General features: G+C 39.7%; 1 protein-coding gene across 5 annotated transcripts in view; it reads right to left on the bottom strand.

Annotated features, from left to right (window-relative positions):
* Positions 1–2,005: 2,005 nt before the first annotated feature.
* The window catches only part of LOC134219428 (optomotor-blind protein), a 428,474-nt gene continuing 412,568 nt past the window's right edge, over positions 2,006–17,911 (bottom strand). For 3 of the 5 annotated variants that reach the window (XM_062698157.1, XM_062698161.1, XM_062698160.1), the window contains 2 exons: positions 6,797–7,011; positions 2,006–6,720 (listed from right to left, as the gene is read on the bottom strand). In XM_062698157.1, the coding sequence (XP_062554141.1) occupies positions 5,909–6,720; positions 6,797–7,011 (1,027 nt within the window). In that variant the 3' untranslated portion in view covers positions 2,006–5,908. Of the gene's footprint in view, positions 6,721–6,796; positions 7,033–17,911 lie in introns of all 5 variants that reach the window. The other 2 variants (XR_009981559.1, XM_062698159.1) reach the window with 2 other exon arrangements.

A 17,911-nucleotide genomic window follows, 5' to 3' on the forward strand; every position in this document is an offset into this window, starting at 1 on the left:
CAACTTTTTTTTTCTCCCCTCGCTACTAAGCTGTCCAGTTTTCAATCTTTTTGTCCCATGTTTCTTTTAGTTATACGTTGTTTCTATTTCTACAAAGATGCTGTATACACATTATTAAAACCTTTTTCCCCTTGAAAAAAAAACTTTGTTCAAGGCATCGTGCGACGGGAAAACAGTAAAGATTTTGCAACCTGAACCGAGGAAAGGAGGTCAAATCTCAGACAGACATAAGGAGAAAGTGGGTTTCCGTACTGAAGAAGCTGCAGCCAGATGTTGTACAGAACCTAATGGCTGGAGTTGAGCGTTAGGTGAGTTATGGTATTGAGGTTGAAAGAAATTAATATGCCAAAAGCTTACCCGTGTATTATATTTTATTGTTTGAGAGATTGAAAAGGATTTATCAACTAGGTAGTTTTTTGGCCAGCTTTTTTTTCTGTGATGGTCTTGGGACACCCTTTAGGAACACCGGTCAGCTTGAGACTTAAACGAGCAGGGCGATGTGGTCCCGCATAGGACAATTCTCGAACAGGAAGAATCCAGTCAACATACAAATTCGCGGCGTATAAGCGGACTGTGACGTAAATTAGAACAGAGTACGATCCCTATTCGAAAAGAATGACAGCTACTCGAGGAAACAATATCCTCAATTACAGTCGACTATCTGTATCTCGATATTAAATGGACCATCGAGATAGGGAGAGTTCGAGGAATGGAAGAACCTTTGAAATGGGTACTAGATCGAAAAATGCTCGTTGCTATGGAAAACAAAACAACTATGCTATGAACAACAAAACAAACACCGACAAAGCAGAGTGCAGACAAAGTCGCCATCTTTACCGCCAGGTTTTTCCAAAGCCCATGCTCCTAGAAGGTTGACCCTGGGTTGCTGCCGGCTGAGATACAATAAGCTATCGCCCTTAGGGAATTTCTCCGTTGAACTGCAAAGAACACGACAAGAACCGTTCGCCTTCCGTCATTGGTGGTAGCCGCTGCGCTCTAGACTGGCACGTTGTCGATAAATCAAGTCCTATATTGAAGCCCGTTCACCATCTGACGACCTTTTCAAGAAACCTGTTTGCTTTCGCCACCGCTTGTGTCCCGTCGGTACAGGCCCGTTACCGGCATCAAGTAAAATTCGGAGGAAAAAACTATGTTCATCTAGAAGATGATATTTTAGTAACAAAGTGTCTTCAGCAAAGACAAAGGTTACAATTTAAGCTTTATTTTTTATGTTTGTTGCAATAGGTCTCGAAATAAAAATGTTCAACTTCTGCACTTCTGCATTGCACGATGTTCTAGAAATTCGTTCCTTATTTAATTTTGAGACACTTTGCTGAAGAAACCATTGTTGTACGTCGTTTGTATCATTTGTTATGATAATTTCAAATAATAACGATTGGGTTTCCCTAAAAAATCTACATATTGATTGTAACTTTTTAGTTTTGACTTTTATCGAAATTTTTTCGTTCACGAGTCCTAAAACGCACATTTCGATCGATAGAATGACAGTTGGCCCATGCAGCATAAGAACAAATTTTTAGTCCCATATGAATTTAAAATGCACATTAAAAATAGTTCCGGGGCTCCAAAAATTCTGAAAAATCGGAGTTCGGCTCAGTTTTTCTTGCAGATTTACAATATTCAAAAACAACCCAATTCACGACTAGACACTTATAAAAACTTGACAGGAATTGTTCTTCTTAGAAAGCACTAAAATAAAAACTCCCTCTAAAAAACTAAAAATTTTCGTAAAAAAATGAGAATTGGCAACAAAGAAATCAGGGTAGCATTAAAAATGTCCCTTATTAATGCAAAACTTCCATAAACAAATTAGAATATTCTTGAATACAAAAATATATAAGCAATTTTTACCGCAAAAATTGCAATCATAAAAGAAGAATTGTTTATAAAGATCTTCTTCTTCTTATTGGCATTACATCCACACTGGGACAGAGCCATCTCGAAGCTTAGTGTTCATTAAGCACTTCCACAGCGATTAACTACGAGGTTTCTAAGCCAGGCTACCATTTTTGCAATCGTATATCATGAGGCCAGCACGATGATACTTTTATGCCCAGGGAAGTCGAGACAATTTTCAATCCGAAAATTGCCTAGACCGGCACCGGGAATCGAACCCAGCCACCCTCAGCATGGTCTTGCTTTGTAGCTGCGCGTCTTACCGCACGGCTAAGGAGGGCCCCTTATAAAGATATCGAAACTTTTTATTACCAATTTTTCATTGATAAATCAATATTAATAATAATAAATTAGAAATTTTGCCACAAAATAAATATTTTTCCGCGAAAAAGCAATAGAGAACAATGAAAAAGTATGAAAAATTCCATACAGCATTTTTTAATAGATAAAATTTGATCAATTTTATTGCTTTATTTTTTCATTGCTCTTCTTACACTTTTTTTGTAAAAAGTTTTAAATTAATTATAAACAATATTTTTTTTGTTGAAAATTTTAAAATTGTTTATTGCTAATACCAGAGTGTTTGTAATTAATTTGTCAGGTATCCTGTTGTTTGGAACACCATTTCGTTATGGGAATGACAGATGAATTTTGTTCCAAATCTGACAGTGTCGCCACTCTTAATTACATACACTCTGGCTAATACTAATTTAATCATCTGATGTTTACATTTTTCTCAATAAATAATTTTATTTATTCATGAAAAAATTTTCTTTTATAATTATAGTTTTTGCGTTCAAAATTGCTTATAAATTTTTCAACCGTCTAAGACGAGTTTGGTAATCTGCATTTAATTCCACTACGTTTTGTTATCTTTGTACGTATTTGTAAAACGTATTTGTATTTCGATCGCAACTGTGTGGTCGTCTCCAGTGTCTCGTACTTGACTCGACTTGACTCGACGGCATTTTTTTGGATAAAAAACATCAATGGATTGATGTTTTGATTGTCGAAATATCGATGTCAGAAAAATCGGCACTGAAACATCGATATTCTGATTTATCGATGTTTCAACAAAAAAATCGATACGGTCAAATATCGAACACCTTAGAACATTGGCAAACCATTTAGAAACCTGAGAGATGAAATACCGAGTAGACTGATGAATCCTTGACATGAATATCAGACTGACCAGAACAAAAATTGGTTCGGACTGATAAGACAAACATTCGGAAGAAGTATCAACAAAACGATCGAGCTCGTGAAGCGTTGCACCAGCTGTATTATACTTTGGTTCTTGAACTCTTTTAAAAACTGTCTTCGTAGTGATCGATTAGGAAATCGATTTTAAAAGCCTAATTCATATACCGAGTACTGTACAAACGGCATGCAGTTGGTGAGTTAGCAAATATCCGTAAAATATATGCAGCGATACAGCAACGAATTATTGCCCCGTTGCTACAAAAAAAAACACCTTATGAAAACACATGGGAACAAAATCCGTAGATTCCAGATACGTGATGAGTAGGGTGGTCTAACCGGTAGTACCGAAACAGGTAATTACCGGCCAATTTTGAGTACTGACCGGTATTAAAGATGGAAAATACCGGTATTTCAAAATTTGTTGTCAGTATAAAAAATCTCGAATAAATGTCAGCTAAACTGCCTGTAATCACATATCTGTCCCATATAATTTGCAAATCCAGCAAAGATGAGACAAATATACGGCAATAAACACTCAACAATTTATTATGCCTGAATGAACCTTTGCACAAGTAAGCTTCATTGACGACGTCCACGCTTCATTCTCTTAGTCATCTGTCAAATTGCCAATGACATTTAATCTTCAAAACATTGAGGTAAAACGCACCCTGGGGAAAAACGACCTGTTGGCTTTTTTGTCGGTGTTTTATACTTTCAAGAATACTTTCGTAGTTCGGGATCAGAACTATATGCGCTGTTGTAAACTCTCTTGAAAACTGCCGAAAATGTCCTAAAAAACATATTATATTACCCCTGTTTCTTCTGCATCCAGTTTTACCAACAATATATGAAATTGTGAAAAAGTTACGTTCTGCAGTAGTCGAGTGGCCTGTGAAAAATGATTAGCTGCAAAAATATCTCCGCTGCGTAAATATGTTTAGAATTTTTCTTGGGGGCTGATACCAAAATACGCTGGAATAGCATGTTATCCATTCACAAACGGCTGAAGGGGCCCATTCAAAAAATTGTGATCGATTTGAAACTTCACGTGGTGCTCTAATTTATGTTTGAGCAATTATCAAATCAAACCACAGAAATTCGCATCCTGTTTTGATGCTCTGAAAGAACAAATGCAAGTTGAGAGACGTTCAAAATACGCCGTTTTTTTGCTTTATTCAAATAATTCTGCCATAGTGCAAATGATCAGAAACGATTTTGGAATTAAGACATCCAGATTTACTTTGGTTAAGCAAGCGGAAGAGATCTTGAAGTGTCTAATCATTCCTGATGCGATCGTTGAAACTGAGACAACGACTCTATGGATATCTCTGGTTTATCGGTTGAAGAACAACTCGTGAAGAGACTGCAGCCGAGCAAAACACTTGCGTTTCCGATGTCAAATATGTTGACGCCAGGATTCTTGCAAGCAATCCGTAGAATTCTCCTATTATGAATCTAAAGTGTTTTTATGGAAAGTACTTGACATTGATTATCGACGGTCATGGAACCATTCATCCAAATTCCATTGAACCAGAGAGAGCATTCTCAGCAGCTGGCAACATTTCCTACAAAATCCAATGTGGATTAAGAAATGAATAGCTCAGTATGTTATGTCTAATCAAAGTTTCACTTTGCCCAACTCAACAAGCAATGATTTTAACATTTAAAATTTGTCAACAAATATTGTTTTTCACCCAAAAGTCCAAATCATTTTTTATAAATTCCAAAATTTTTCACTAATACTGGTTTTCCTTAATGAATATCTAATTGGAGTTTTAGACCAAATTTGTAACATATTTATTAGGGCTGCTGTTAAGAGCCGGACATTACGGATTGCAGAGGTTATTTAGAAAATGTCAAATATCATTTGAAGTAACATCTACAACAGAAAAAAACCCTCATAGATATTTGATAAAGATTGTTGTTGCATTTTTCGTCCGCATTCAGTCCTGAATACTTTCCATTTTTTATGAACAACGTTCCGCAACAGATGAACACCCTTTGTCACTCTTTCCTGAACTCTTTCCTATCCGCAATAGATTGCAAATAAACCACTCCTGCCATCAGTTGCGTTTGTTCGCAGATTCACTACGACCCGAACCGGGGCCCAATCCTCGCTCTTCCACACTGTACAACGAATAAATTTACAAATAGGTTAATCGACTCTTTGGTAAGTTTTGTGTCCTTCCCATTCACCCGCGACTTCTTACCCTTCCGGGACGCGAACACAACTAAACCTCTTCTTTGCTGCTGCATTCCACACGCGCTGTGCTTTCAGTACGGACTATTTACAGTTCACTAGTTCCTATTAGTAGCTGGTTGCCTGGCTTCTCTGCGCGCGGTACAGATCGATCCATTTGAGTAATGTGCGCTGCACAGCGTTTGGGTTTTTAAAAGTGATCTGCCTGGTTAAAATAATGCTGAAGTTTATACTCCTCGTTAAGATGTTTCTTTTTCATTTAACTAACTTTACACAGAAACGAAGGCAGAGGTTTCCATTGACTGTCCTCTGCCGCTGATCGCGTGCACTGACTTTGTTCGGATTGGAGTCCCTTATAGTTTAAGCATAAATATTTGCACAGTAATTCATCTAGATAACAGGTTCTGCTAACATTGCCCATTCGAAACCCCTTCCCGCAAGCGAATGATCACGGTTTTGTGGTGCGCAAGAGATTCACATTGCACTGAATATCTTGCTGGAACTTATTGCCAACTGTCACATTTCCTGGTCGAGCTTCAGCGAGCCACTATTGCTGCCAAAGCCACTCGCCGCACCGTCCAGGAGTCGTCACTGGTCGTGGCTGGCGAGCTGCTGCAGTTTGCTGTTCTCCACGTTGCCGTTGATGTTGTGCTGAACTTCTAGTCCGTTGACCATCTTCTCTATACTCTTCAACTCGGACGGCGAGTTGGAAGGCATAGTGGTAACCATGGACCCTGGCTGGGCCGATGGCGGTATTGCGGTAGCACCGGTCTCCGCCGATGCTGGAGACGTGGGGTTCTGGGTGGGCGTAGGAGACACTGAAATGGGTCTCGTTGGTGGCGAGTTTGAAGCAGCACGAGGATGAGGGCTACTGCTTAGACTTCGTGGCCCACCAGAGTTGGATCCGGGTGTGACGGCATCGAATGCCGAACCCATACCCGAACCTGGTAAACTGTATGGCGAGAAACGGTGGCCTTTCAGACCGTGCAGTGGCGAGGATGGTGAATGGCCCGAGTAGTGACCGAAGAAGGCTGGATGCTGTGCTGCGAGGGCAAGTTGGGCGTTGAACAGCAAACTAGGGTTCATGGCTGCCGCCGCCGCAGGGTTGTGCAGCAACGAGAGGTGATGCGGCGGATAGAGTCCCGGTGGGTAGAGATACGGTAACAGATGCGGAGGCGGATGGATTGGTGGTCCTACCGAAATGTTCGGCGAAGGATATGATGTGCCGGCGCTACTCGACGATTCCTTTGGGCTGCCCGAAGTCGGACGAAAGGCACCTGTGCTTCCTGAAACACTATCCGAACAGTTGGAGTCACTTCCGTCGCGCTCGTTGTCGTCGGATTGCAGTCGCCTTCGCATAGCTTCCTCCGCCCGTTGCACGTCTTCAAAATTGAACCATCCTAAGGAATCAGAAACGGAAAATATTGGCAACAATTAAAATCAATTCAAACTAATGGGAAATGTAGTCATAATTACCTGCGTGGTGTTGCATCTGCTGGCTGAGTGAGAGGAGCGGGCTCTGCGGGGGTCCAACGACATCCAGCAGTTTGTCGTCGTCGTCCAGGTTTGATATGCTATTCGTTCGGTGGTCCAACCCAGCTGGACCTCGGGAGGAGCTGACGGAACTTGGGCTGAGCTTGTCCCCGTCGGAACTCCGCTGGCCCATGAGCGACTGCCGGAAGGCGGAACAACTGGAAAGAGGAAAAGAGCCACTTGAGAGCAAATTTTAGGAAGTGTCATAAAACGAATCAAGAGCTGCACATTCCGAAGGGGACCAATTTGTACGAATCATAAAACCAAAACGCATTTCCCAACAATGTGTCAACAGGCAACAAATCACCAAAAATTATCACCCTTGTTCCCTTTCTAAGCAAGCTTCAAATTAGAGAACGTAACGCATGAGTTTCCTCCGAAAAGCCAGTCATTAGGAAGTTCACCCTTTGGCGAAGGGTGCTAATGATCGATTTCCCATGCAGATTGCCCTGGGGTGAATGTGATACGTACGAGCCGCCGGGAGTCTGAGGGACAACCCTTAAAAACACCAAGCAAACACGTTCACAAAAGGGTGGTGATTCATGCCAAACAAATTGAAATAGTTGTTACATTCTATCTGTCTGTTGACGTGCGGTGCGGAGTGAAGATAGGCATGGGCCTCCGTTCGGTCGATAATTTATGCACTGGCGCAGCTCGTCTAATGCCCTGCAGTCGGCCAAGCGAGACGCATCATGACTCGGCTGTTTTCTTCCGTTTGCGGCAGAGGCATTTCCCAAAAGTTTGCAAACAGTCATGAATAGGCTGTAATCGGAGCTGGTGGTGGGATTTGGTGCCTGGTTTCTGACTAATTGAATGATGATGATTCGCTTTGCGTTTCTTTTTGGAGATGCTGGTCGATAAGTCACTTTTCGGGCCGGAAAGTAAGTGAATGATAAATTGCGCTGTCACGTGACCGGAAGCCGTCGGTAGCGCAAGGATCCCAAGTGTCTCTTTCGGCACCTACCGAAATCGAAAACTCTGGTTGCGTCTTTTGGGGCGAGTGTTTTCTAGCCGTAAAACGGCGTACTGTTTTTTCATCATATGTAAATTTTCAGCCAAAACGTATCAACGCAAGGTAACTGTCATGAATAAATAATAATTCGTAATGGCGTGCGTGTGGTTTAACCCGTTCATTGATCGCACATCAAAGCAAGCGTTCCCTCACATATCCAGAAACGAATGCTTGGCCTGCCTGCGTTGAGTTGAGGTGCGTTGATGGATGGAAGTAGGCATGTACGCAAATCGAAAACGGTTGATGCGTAGCAGGCGGTGCCCCACAGGTGATCAAATTGCCATAGCGACGCACGTCCCCTGAGTGCACGTATTCTCCCATTCATGACTTTGGGCTTGGCAGTGCTCTTGCCGAAATGCTATAAAACCTGTGCCTTGCGTTGTTTCGCGTCATACAGTAGCACTGTATACAGATTCCAGAAGCATTGCGTTCCGTCGTAATTCCTAGCGGGATGGAACCATAAAATAAAACACCCAAGTAAAGGGTTATGGCGCTCGGGGTGATATTTCTGTCAGCTTGTATGAATTTTCTTTTATTGTTCCCGTCAGCACCGGGGAGAGCCTTCAGGGCAAGCATGACACAATAAGTCGACGTCGGATCGGAGTGTGTAGCTTGCACATAACGTTTATGAAAATGTGACCGACCGGGCAATAAAGTTTCGTGTTAGAATTCGCGCGTTCCGTGAGCAAAATCTGAATGCTCACCTGTTTTATTTAGATTTTTTTTTATTAGCATATTTTTGCCGAGATACAGAACTCGATTCATTGTGGAAAACGCCGAACGGGTTCGATCAAACAGTAAAGGGTTCTGTTCGTTTATTTGATGACAATAATACCGCACATTTGATTATGAGTTCCACTTACTGGTTATTCTGTCAGTTTTGCTTCTTCGTGGAATTTTATTTTCATGTTCAGATGAAATTGTTTGTGAAGAGAAGCTCTATAAGTTTGCTTTATTTATGTGCAGGAATGCTGCATTTATTGACAAATATGTTCAAGAGGATCAGGGTCAAATATTTGCACGTTCAACACAAGAGTTCGCAGATTAAGTACGGACTCTTATTATATAACATATTGCGCCAGGACCAGTGATTGAATGGAAGAAACAAGAAAAATATTCTCCCACTTATCATCTCTCTATACATTCGTGATATGCGTGAGAGCTGTTTTTCAGAAACTGTAATGATAATGAACTGATCCGGAGATATACTCCATGATAAATTCCTTTAAGGACGAGCCTCCCGGAATGTAAAACTGAATTAACTCACGTTTTCAAGGGCACACCCCTTAATAAAGACGCAACGCACAACAGTCATCCTTTTTTCAGCTTTGCTGCATCACAACATGCGTGTAATAATAAAATCACAGTTGTGCGTTGCTTTCGTATTGAGTGCGAGTGGTGTGCCCTTGAAAACGCAAGTGAATTTAGATTCCGGGAGGCTTGTCCTTAAATAAGCATCAATTGCGGGGGGCATCGACAATGATGGTGCAATTTAAACTGTCTTACAAGGCTGCGCAAAAAATCATGTTCCCGAATAGCAATTGAGCGAGAACGAAGCGTTTCATTGTCGGTGGTGCTACTTCTCAGATTCCATTTTTTTTTTTCACAAACATGTCTTGTAATGAATGAAAAAGATTTATGGCTCTCGTGTATCGTCATTGATTATCAACTGAGATCGAATTCTGTAATCTTTGGTCAGAAAACATATATTTCTAAGTCAAACATGTCCAAGGGGTGCAATTTATTGAAAACAGAGTGTGTTTTTGGGTGTCGAGGACCTGCTATACCGCGATCTAACAATGTAAAGCATACGACATTTGACCGATGAGAGCGTCAAGGAGTAGTTTTCATCAAGCTTTTCAAAGTAAAAATAAAAGACGGGTATTTTGCAAATTGGTTCATACGGTACTTTTTAGCAGATTATCACAGCACTGCAGTGTAGTGTCCCACGATTTATTGGACATGACAACAGTCTTATGCCTCATGAAGCTCATATTGGGATTTGGGCGCACACGACTTTGTAAACAAACATTGGAAAGCGGAAGCAGGCTTTTTTGCGAAATCAACGATATTCGACAAAATGAGCTTTTCTTCTATTGGGCACTCCGAACGCCACATGATTCAAAATAAATAAATAAAAAGTTATTAGATTCTGCAGTTTGAAAATTCTTATCCATTACGTTCAGCTTTCATTCACTCTCATTTGCAATTCCGCTCACGACTAAACGACTTCAACCCTATTTTTGGCGAACATTGCATAGCATATTTGATGCAAACTTATTTCAATTTCAAATATTTCATTTCATTTTCTCCTGATTTTAATTTTTTATTTTTCGGACTTCAGACAAAAAATGCAAGAGAAGTCTTCGACGTTCTTCTCCGATATAACTTTGTTCTTTTTTTTCATATGCATGAACAACTTTTGGGTAATTGAAAACAATTCCAAAAGACCTCATGGAGCTCTACCAGTGCTATCTGATAAATATTGAAAATGGAAAACAAGCTTTTGTGAGCTCTTCTGGAGAAATTTGTGGGACGTAGTTCTGACAACCTACTTTGGAAATTCGTGGATTCTTCTTCTTTTTCTTCTATATTTGCATTTTTTCAGAACGATTCTGCTAAAAACCCCAGTCAGATTTTCCAGGTATTGAACAAATGCCGAATGAAATTTCTTAAAGAAGCTAAAGAAACGTTTGCTAAAGAAGTTTTATACATAAATACGGAAACAAATTCTGTAGCCTATTTAAAACTTTTGAAATATCCACTTTTACAGCCTTTGAAGTAATTTAAGGAGAAACTCAATTATTTTGGAGATTTTTTAAATAATTTTGTTGGAATGATTGAATGAAGTTTTCGGACAGAGTTTTGGATCAAAGGGTTGATGAAGTTCACAATGAATAAATACGGATAAGAGCCCACACAGCCGCTAATTGAAAATGGAGGGCAGTTTGGCCGAACGTCATTCGGCCGAAAGCCATTTTGCCAAACACCACTAGGTCGAAAGTTGTTTGGCCGAACAAACCGTTAGGCCGGAACCCATCTGGACGAAAATCTCATTAAGAAGAGATACAGCCAAAAATGTCGTTCATCCGAACTGGTTATTTGGCCGAAAAAGTAATTTGGTCGAATAGGTCATTTAGCCAAAACTGCCGTTTGCTGAATGACCGTAAATGCTGTTTGAATGTTAAAATTGTGAACACAATTTCCGGCCCTATGCACTTTTCGGTCAAATGACATATTTGATCGTATGATCCGTTTGGCCAAATGAAATTTTAGGTCAGATGGATCTTTCTGCCAAGCAACCATTTTGGCCAAATGGCAATTCCGGTCCCACCAATTCGGCTTAATGATCTGTTCGGCTAAACAACATGTCTAGGCCAGTGATCCCCCCCTCCAAGCTTTTCCTGCGGCCCGCGAAGGATTTCAGAGAATACACTGTTTGTGGCCTATCTTTAATCCTTGCAGGATAGGGGAAGACTGTCGTTCTTATCCTTTGGTCTAGGTGGCCCTTTCTACCAAATTATCATTTTGGTTAAACTGCATTATCGGCCAAATGACCAACCAATCAAGCATGTTCGTCAAACATTGACTTCGCCCCCTAGAAAGTAGACAAGTTTGTGCAGCATTTGACTGTGCGTAAGAGCTGTTTGACGAACCAAGTTGGTCAACCCGGTTGGTCTAACGGCGTTACACACGCTTAAAGATAGCATCAACTTGTCCAAATTCGTGTTGGCGAAGTCAATGTTCGTCAAAAATGTCTGACCGTGTATATTGGGGGTCACATGTGAAACAACAGGGCCTTACGACTTCGCATAGGGCAAGCGGTAGTCTACGATAGCACAATTTAGACCGATTTGGTTGCAGCATCCCATATATGACTAGATTTGGTAATATATAGGTCACAGTAGCTTATTAATATCTACCGATGATCGTGCTGATTTCGTCGTTGGTACTTACTAGTATTGGAGGCCGATAACTTCAAACTAAATTGGTTAAGATAGGCCAGCGGGTCTCAACTTTTTTAATGAGAGGTACCTCTTCGAACTGTTGCATTAATTGAGGTACTTCCTATGTTTTGTTGTAAATGAAAATAAGCGTAACTGAAAATGGATCTGAAAACTAACGGCATATACCATAGATAACTAACGGCGTATATCCCTGACGGCTCTCCATAAAGCGGGCTGAATGTTTTTTATTCCGTGCAACTTTCCAATTCACATTAAGTTTAACCATCAAGCTTCCTACAGGATTATTGGAGGCTTCTGAGCCTCTTGAAACGAGGCTTACGAGCTTTTTCAAAGGAGCTTTCCGAGCCGCTTGGAAGGAGGCTTAGGAGATTTTTCAAAGGAGCTTTCCGAGCCTCTTGGAAGAAGGTTTCCGAGCCTCTTGAAAGGGGGCTTCCGAGGCTCTTGAAAGGGGGCTTCCGAGCCTCTTGAAAGGGGGCTTCCAAGCCTCCTCCTATTTTCTTGAAAGAAGGTTTCCGAGCTTCTGGAAAGACACTTCTGGGCCTCGTGGAAGGAGGCTTCTGATCCTGTCGCAAGGAGGCTTTCGAGCTTTTCCAAGGAGCTTTTCGAGCCTCTTGGAAGGAGGCATCCGATCCTCTTGAAAGGAGGTATCCGAGGCATTTGAAAGAAGGCTCCCGAGCCTCTTTAAAGGAGGTTTCCGAGTATTTAAAATGGAACCTCCCGGGCCTCTTGTAAAGAGCCTTTTGAGCTTATTTCAAGTAGGATTTCGACCTCTTAAAAGGAGACCAAGCCTCTTGAAAGAAGGCGGCGAAGCCACTTAAAACGAGGCTTCCGAGCCACTTGAAGATCGCTTCCGAACCTCTTGAAGGGAGGGTCCCAAGTCTCTTGAAGGAAACCTTTCGAGCATCCTTAAAGGAGGCTTCTTCCGAGACTCTTGAAAGGCGGCTTCCAAGCCTCTTAAAAGGAAGTTTCCAAGCTTCTTGATAGGAGGCTTCCAAGCCTCTTGTTAGGAGGCGTCCGGGCCCCTTAAAACGAGGGTTCCGGGCCTCTTTAAAGGAGGGTTCCGGGCCCCTTAAAACGAGACTTTCGGGCCTCTTTAAAGGAGGCTTTCGGGCCTCTTAAAAGGAGGCTTCCGAGCCGCTTGGCAGAAGGCTTCCGGACCTCTTGACAGGAGGCTTCCAGGCTCTTGAAAGGAGGCTCTCAGAAGTAGGCTCACGAGCCCCTGAAGGGCCTTTTGAAAGGAACCTTCCGATCCTCCTTGGAACGAGGCTTCTAGATTTCTTGAAAGGAGTCGTCCAAGCCTCTTGCAATGCGACTTTCGAAAAGCTTGGAAGAACGCTTCCGAGAAGCGTAGAAAAATGCTTCTAACCCTCTTACAACGAAACAACCGAGCTTTTCGAAAAAAAAAGCCTTCATCCTGTCAAACGAAGGCTTCCGAACCGAATGATTTTAGTTAAGAAGCATATGCTTTATTCTTCAACATTTTGTTTTGATCAGTTTTTTTTTCAATTTAAGTTTTTTTTAAATTTGTTCATTCGTTCGATTTTTTGTTACCGTAGCCCTGGGTTGTAGAAGTCAGGATTCGGTTGGCTTTGATTTACTGATAGCTATGCATATTATTGACAAGACAAAGTTTTGAAATAAAAAAAAATCGAAATTATCAAAACATTATCAATATGTTTTGATTGGAATTGTACGCCATTACGCATTTTTGTCCAAGGTACCCCCTGCGGCTAGCAAAGGTACCGCCAGGGGTACATGTACATCAGGTTGAGAACCGCTGAGTTAGGCAGTAAAATAAAATTAGCATGAATGATTAGGTATTTTCCATGGAAGTTAGGAAATTGCCAAGCCAATAAAGAAATCAGGGTATAAGCAATAAATAAATATAAAGTTTCCCCAAATAATGCAAAATTTTCATAAACAATTAAGGCATCTTACGGTGTCATTTAGAATGGCTGCCGTGCGGCTCACCAACACAATCTTACCATTACCCACTTTCTCACTCCAATTAGCACCGAGCAGTTTGTGATTGAAAAAAAACCACACCTGATTATACTTTTACTACAAAAAGTATGAGAACTATGTTAGAATCCTAATCTACACATTGATAAATTATCAAACCATATAGTGCTCATTAAGCGTCGATTCAATCAAAATAAAACTGAGTGAAAAAATTTCCTCCTCCCGCCACGCATGCTAACGACATCGTTGGTTGCTCGTCGTCGGCAGCGTCGTATGGTGTCGTATGTCGTATGATCCTGATGACGTGCGGTATATCCGAACCGAAAAAAATGGGGAAAATGTTTTGGTAAGGCAAGCAATTTGCTCCTGCGACTTAAAAAGTTCTCCGTACTTCACAAACAACGGTGAAAATTAAAGAAAATAATGTATCAAAAACGACTTCTAACCATCTAACGAAAGCATACGGATCCTCTATTGTTTTGCCATAATTGCCGTAATTCCATAATTCCAATGCCATAATTCATCACACTGTCCTGAACTGCGTCCTATCGAAAAATACTGGGCAATAATTACTCGGCATCTTAAAGTAGATGGAAGAGAAGCAAGCTCTGTTAACTGCTTCAAGAAAATTTGGTTTGCGGCACAATGAAAAGTTACGGAAGAAATTGTGCAGAATCTAATGGGAGGTGTTAAGAGAAAAGTCCGAGCATTCTCCAGAAATGAAAAGTAAATATTCAAAATCATGTGAATTCGTTCATATATATGTTGATTGTCATTTATATAAAGCAATCTTATGAATTTGTTCCAAAATAAACATGTTCCTTTGAAAAACAGGTCTCCACTTTCTTCAATTACCAGTCCTTAATAAAAGAAAAAAAAATCATAACAAATTCAAAATGTCCCACGAAAAAAATACAAAATTTCCATAAAAAATCAATATTAGCAATAATTAATTACAAAATTTTCACAAAATAATTAATAAAGAGCAATAATTTTTTTTAAATCCATGAAAAACTACAAAAAAGCAATAACATTGATAAAAATTTTCCATGAAATTTAAACGCCTATTAGGGAAGGAGTCATCTATTGAAAAATGCTTAGCTTTACTGTTTTTTGGTATTTCTTCAGGGAAATCATTTTTAAATTGCTCTTTAATTTTTTTTGTAGAAAAAAAATATTTCGTGGAAAATTTTGTAATTGTTTATTGCTAAAATTAATTTATTTATGGAAATTTTGTATTTTTCTCCGTGGAGTATATTGCAGGGTGACCACTCAACTTACGTTTTAAAATTCCCGCATATTTCCCAACTTTTTCCCGATATTTTTGAAAAATTCCCGATGTAATTTAGAAGATTCTAAATAAACAATTTATATCCAAGTTTCGAAAAAAAATCGTGAATGATCAAGATCATATTGTATTCTAAAAGTATTCTATTCTTTTAATTGAAGTTTACTGTAAAAATAAATCTAGTTTTATTGTCTCAGTCAATTCTTTGACTAATTTAAGGTCAATCGTTAAGGCAAACACTACTCTAGTTTGAGTTTTGGGTAAAATAGACAAAAAAATCGCTGGTTTCCCCAGCATTGTTCTATTCATGTTTGAAAAATTCTTTATTACATGAAATAATTATGTTGCTGCTAAATAAGCATCGAAACTGCAAAGTGGATTGATCCGTCAATAAAATGACGTCAAAATTTTTATTTATTTGTCTATTTATATCAATGAGGAACCGAGAAAAATAAACTTTGCTGTTACGCCCGTTTCAATTGTTGGTCTAGAGTTAACCTAACAAATTAAAGTGAATAAGCGAGTGAATAAACATTTTTGCTTCTGCCAATATTTTGGCATCCATCTTCTCCAACACCTTCTTTTTTCAGAGATTAGCCAACATAGGGCTGCAAATCTCTTTAATTAAGATAATAATAACAATAACCTTTATGTTTTTCTTTGCTTGTTTCCTATCTCTAAATTTATCCTTAAGCTATTTTCAGTTCTTGAGACTTATTTTACCTTTAGCAGTGAATTATAATTGATTTGATTATTTGTACTATTGCTAGGAACCCTGATCTTATTATGGCATCATATTTTATTATTTATGCCAGTCTTTCCTTCATTCTTATGCTGGTTTACGACCAAATATTGTTCATTAATCTAAAGCAATTCTTCTGTACAGCGTTACCATGTGATAAAATCAAGATTAACAACGAATGACCAGAGCTTGTTGAGATGTGTGTCTGAAATCGAAGTCTCCAGACAAAACTCGAGTCGCTTTCAAGAGAATATCGACCAAGCATCTTCTTCAGGAATCCACAAGGTGCAACAAAATGCTGGTTAGCTTCTTCTAGGACTCTCGGAGATATTCTTGGTTTTCTTCATAAACGTAGGTGCTATGTTGCTTTCTATTATCACTATCGAGAAGAGCTCTATACTCGACAATAAAGAAATCTGGTTTCAATATCATTATCATTATACTTCTGACAAAGCCGGATACTTCCTCAAATAGTTTTTTTAGTGTTTTTCATGTTTTACACTAGAAAAATTATACATGAATCACTGAAATGAACATCTGGTGACTTTTTTTCCCGATTTTTTTTGTATAATTTCAAGAAATTCCCGACCTTTTTCCGCATTTCCCGCATGGACTTTCAATTCTCGCATATTTCCCGCATTTCCCGATTTCCCGACTCACTGGCCACCCTGATATTGATTTCTTTATGGAAAATTCTTCTTTTATCATTGCAATTTTTGCTTTTAAAAGTACTAATTTATTTTTATTTTGTGAAAAGTTCTTTATTGTTTATAGAAATTTTGTATTATTTGTGGAAATTTTATATTTATGTATTGCTCATACTCTGATTTCTTTATTGGCAATTTCCTAATTTTTTAGATGAAGTTTTTATTTGAGCTTTATGAAAACCGGCATATTTTTTCAACTTCTTAAAGTCCGAAATATCTCCAACGGGTAATTCCACTATGACTACTAAGTGTGTAACTTACAAAATAAGCTTCAAGTTTATATATTTGGCCTTCCAAGCATTACAGCATACAATAGTTTTCATATATCTCAGATTGTGTTATATCTAGCTCAACTTGTAGTCTCATGTATACTAACGCCGCCAAGTTTATTTCTACCAAAATCAATGCTTCCAGGAATCAGCTTGGGATTTTCAAGATCGTTAAACTCTTTTCTAGACAATCTCCAGACGCGCCTTCTGATTTTCCAAAACAAACAAATAACTTTATTTTCCAGCGGTCTTCCAGACGCGCTTTGTAGTAATGTTTTTTTTAACCATCAAATATTTTATTCTTCGCACATTAACCACTTGAATTCAACTCACCTTATGGAATCTAAAAAATAACCTGGCATGATTGCTAAACTGTGTGACACCAAAACTACCGTGGCGTAAAGGATAATATGAGCTCTCTGTCGATGCGTGTGCACGCCACGGAGATCTGACAGGAATATGCTTAATCATGGCTTGTTGCGTTGCTGCTTACCGATGACGCACTGAGATGTGAATTTTTGAACACACGCTGAAGGTTACTTATTCGAATCCCACACAGAAGATAATTGCCGCCATATTCGCAGCCACCACCTAGGGCACACGAGATCTATATCCGTGTTCAAGGGACCGGATTCTGGTATGGTATAAAACTGTCATACATATAAAGCCACCATTGATTACTCTACCGCGAGACGCAATAAAAGAATAGATGGAAGCCCTTATCGGTGGCAAAGCTATTGAACACACAGTTCGTCAGCTATGAACTTCTGATACAATGCAATATCTTTTTCGCGGAGAAAACGACGAATGTGTGACCATTTCGCTTGTCGCCATGCAGAGCAGCCCCTGGTGGGATGTGCCATCAAATGTAAACTTTACAATCTATAAATTTGGGCTGTAAGTGACAACTTGTTTTTAAATTCTTTTAATGTCTCAAGAATAAGAAGTGTATTAATTCCAGTAGCAAGGTAAATGTTGCTGCCCGAAAGTAGGACGGACTTGAGATGGAGCCTTCCGGTCGCCCATTTTTGTTGTTAAATTATTAGTCCTAAGAAACATTATACACCCAATCCCATGAGGACTTGGTTCGGTCCTTCGGTTGGGCCTGAG

This window comes from Armigeres subalbatus, chromosome 3 (assembly GCF_024139115.2).
Source record: "Armigeres subalbatus isolate Guangzhou_Male chromosome 3, GZ_Asu_2, whole genome shotgun sequence".
NCBI lineage: Eukaryota > Metazoa > Arthropoda > Insecta > Diptera > Culicidae > Armigeres > Armigeres subalbatus.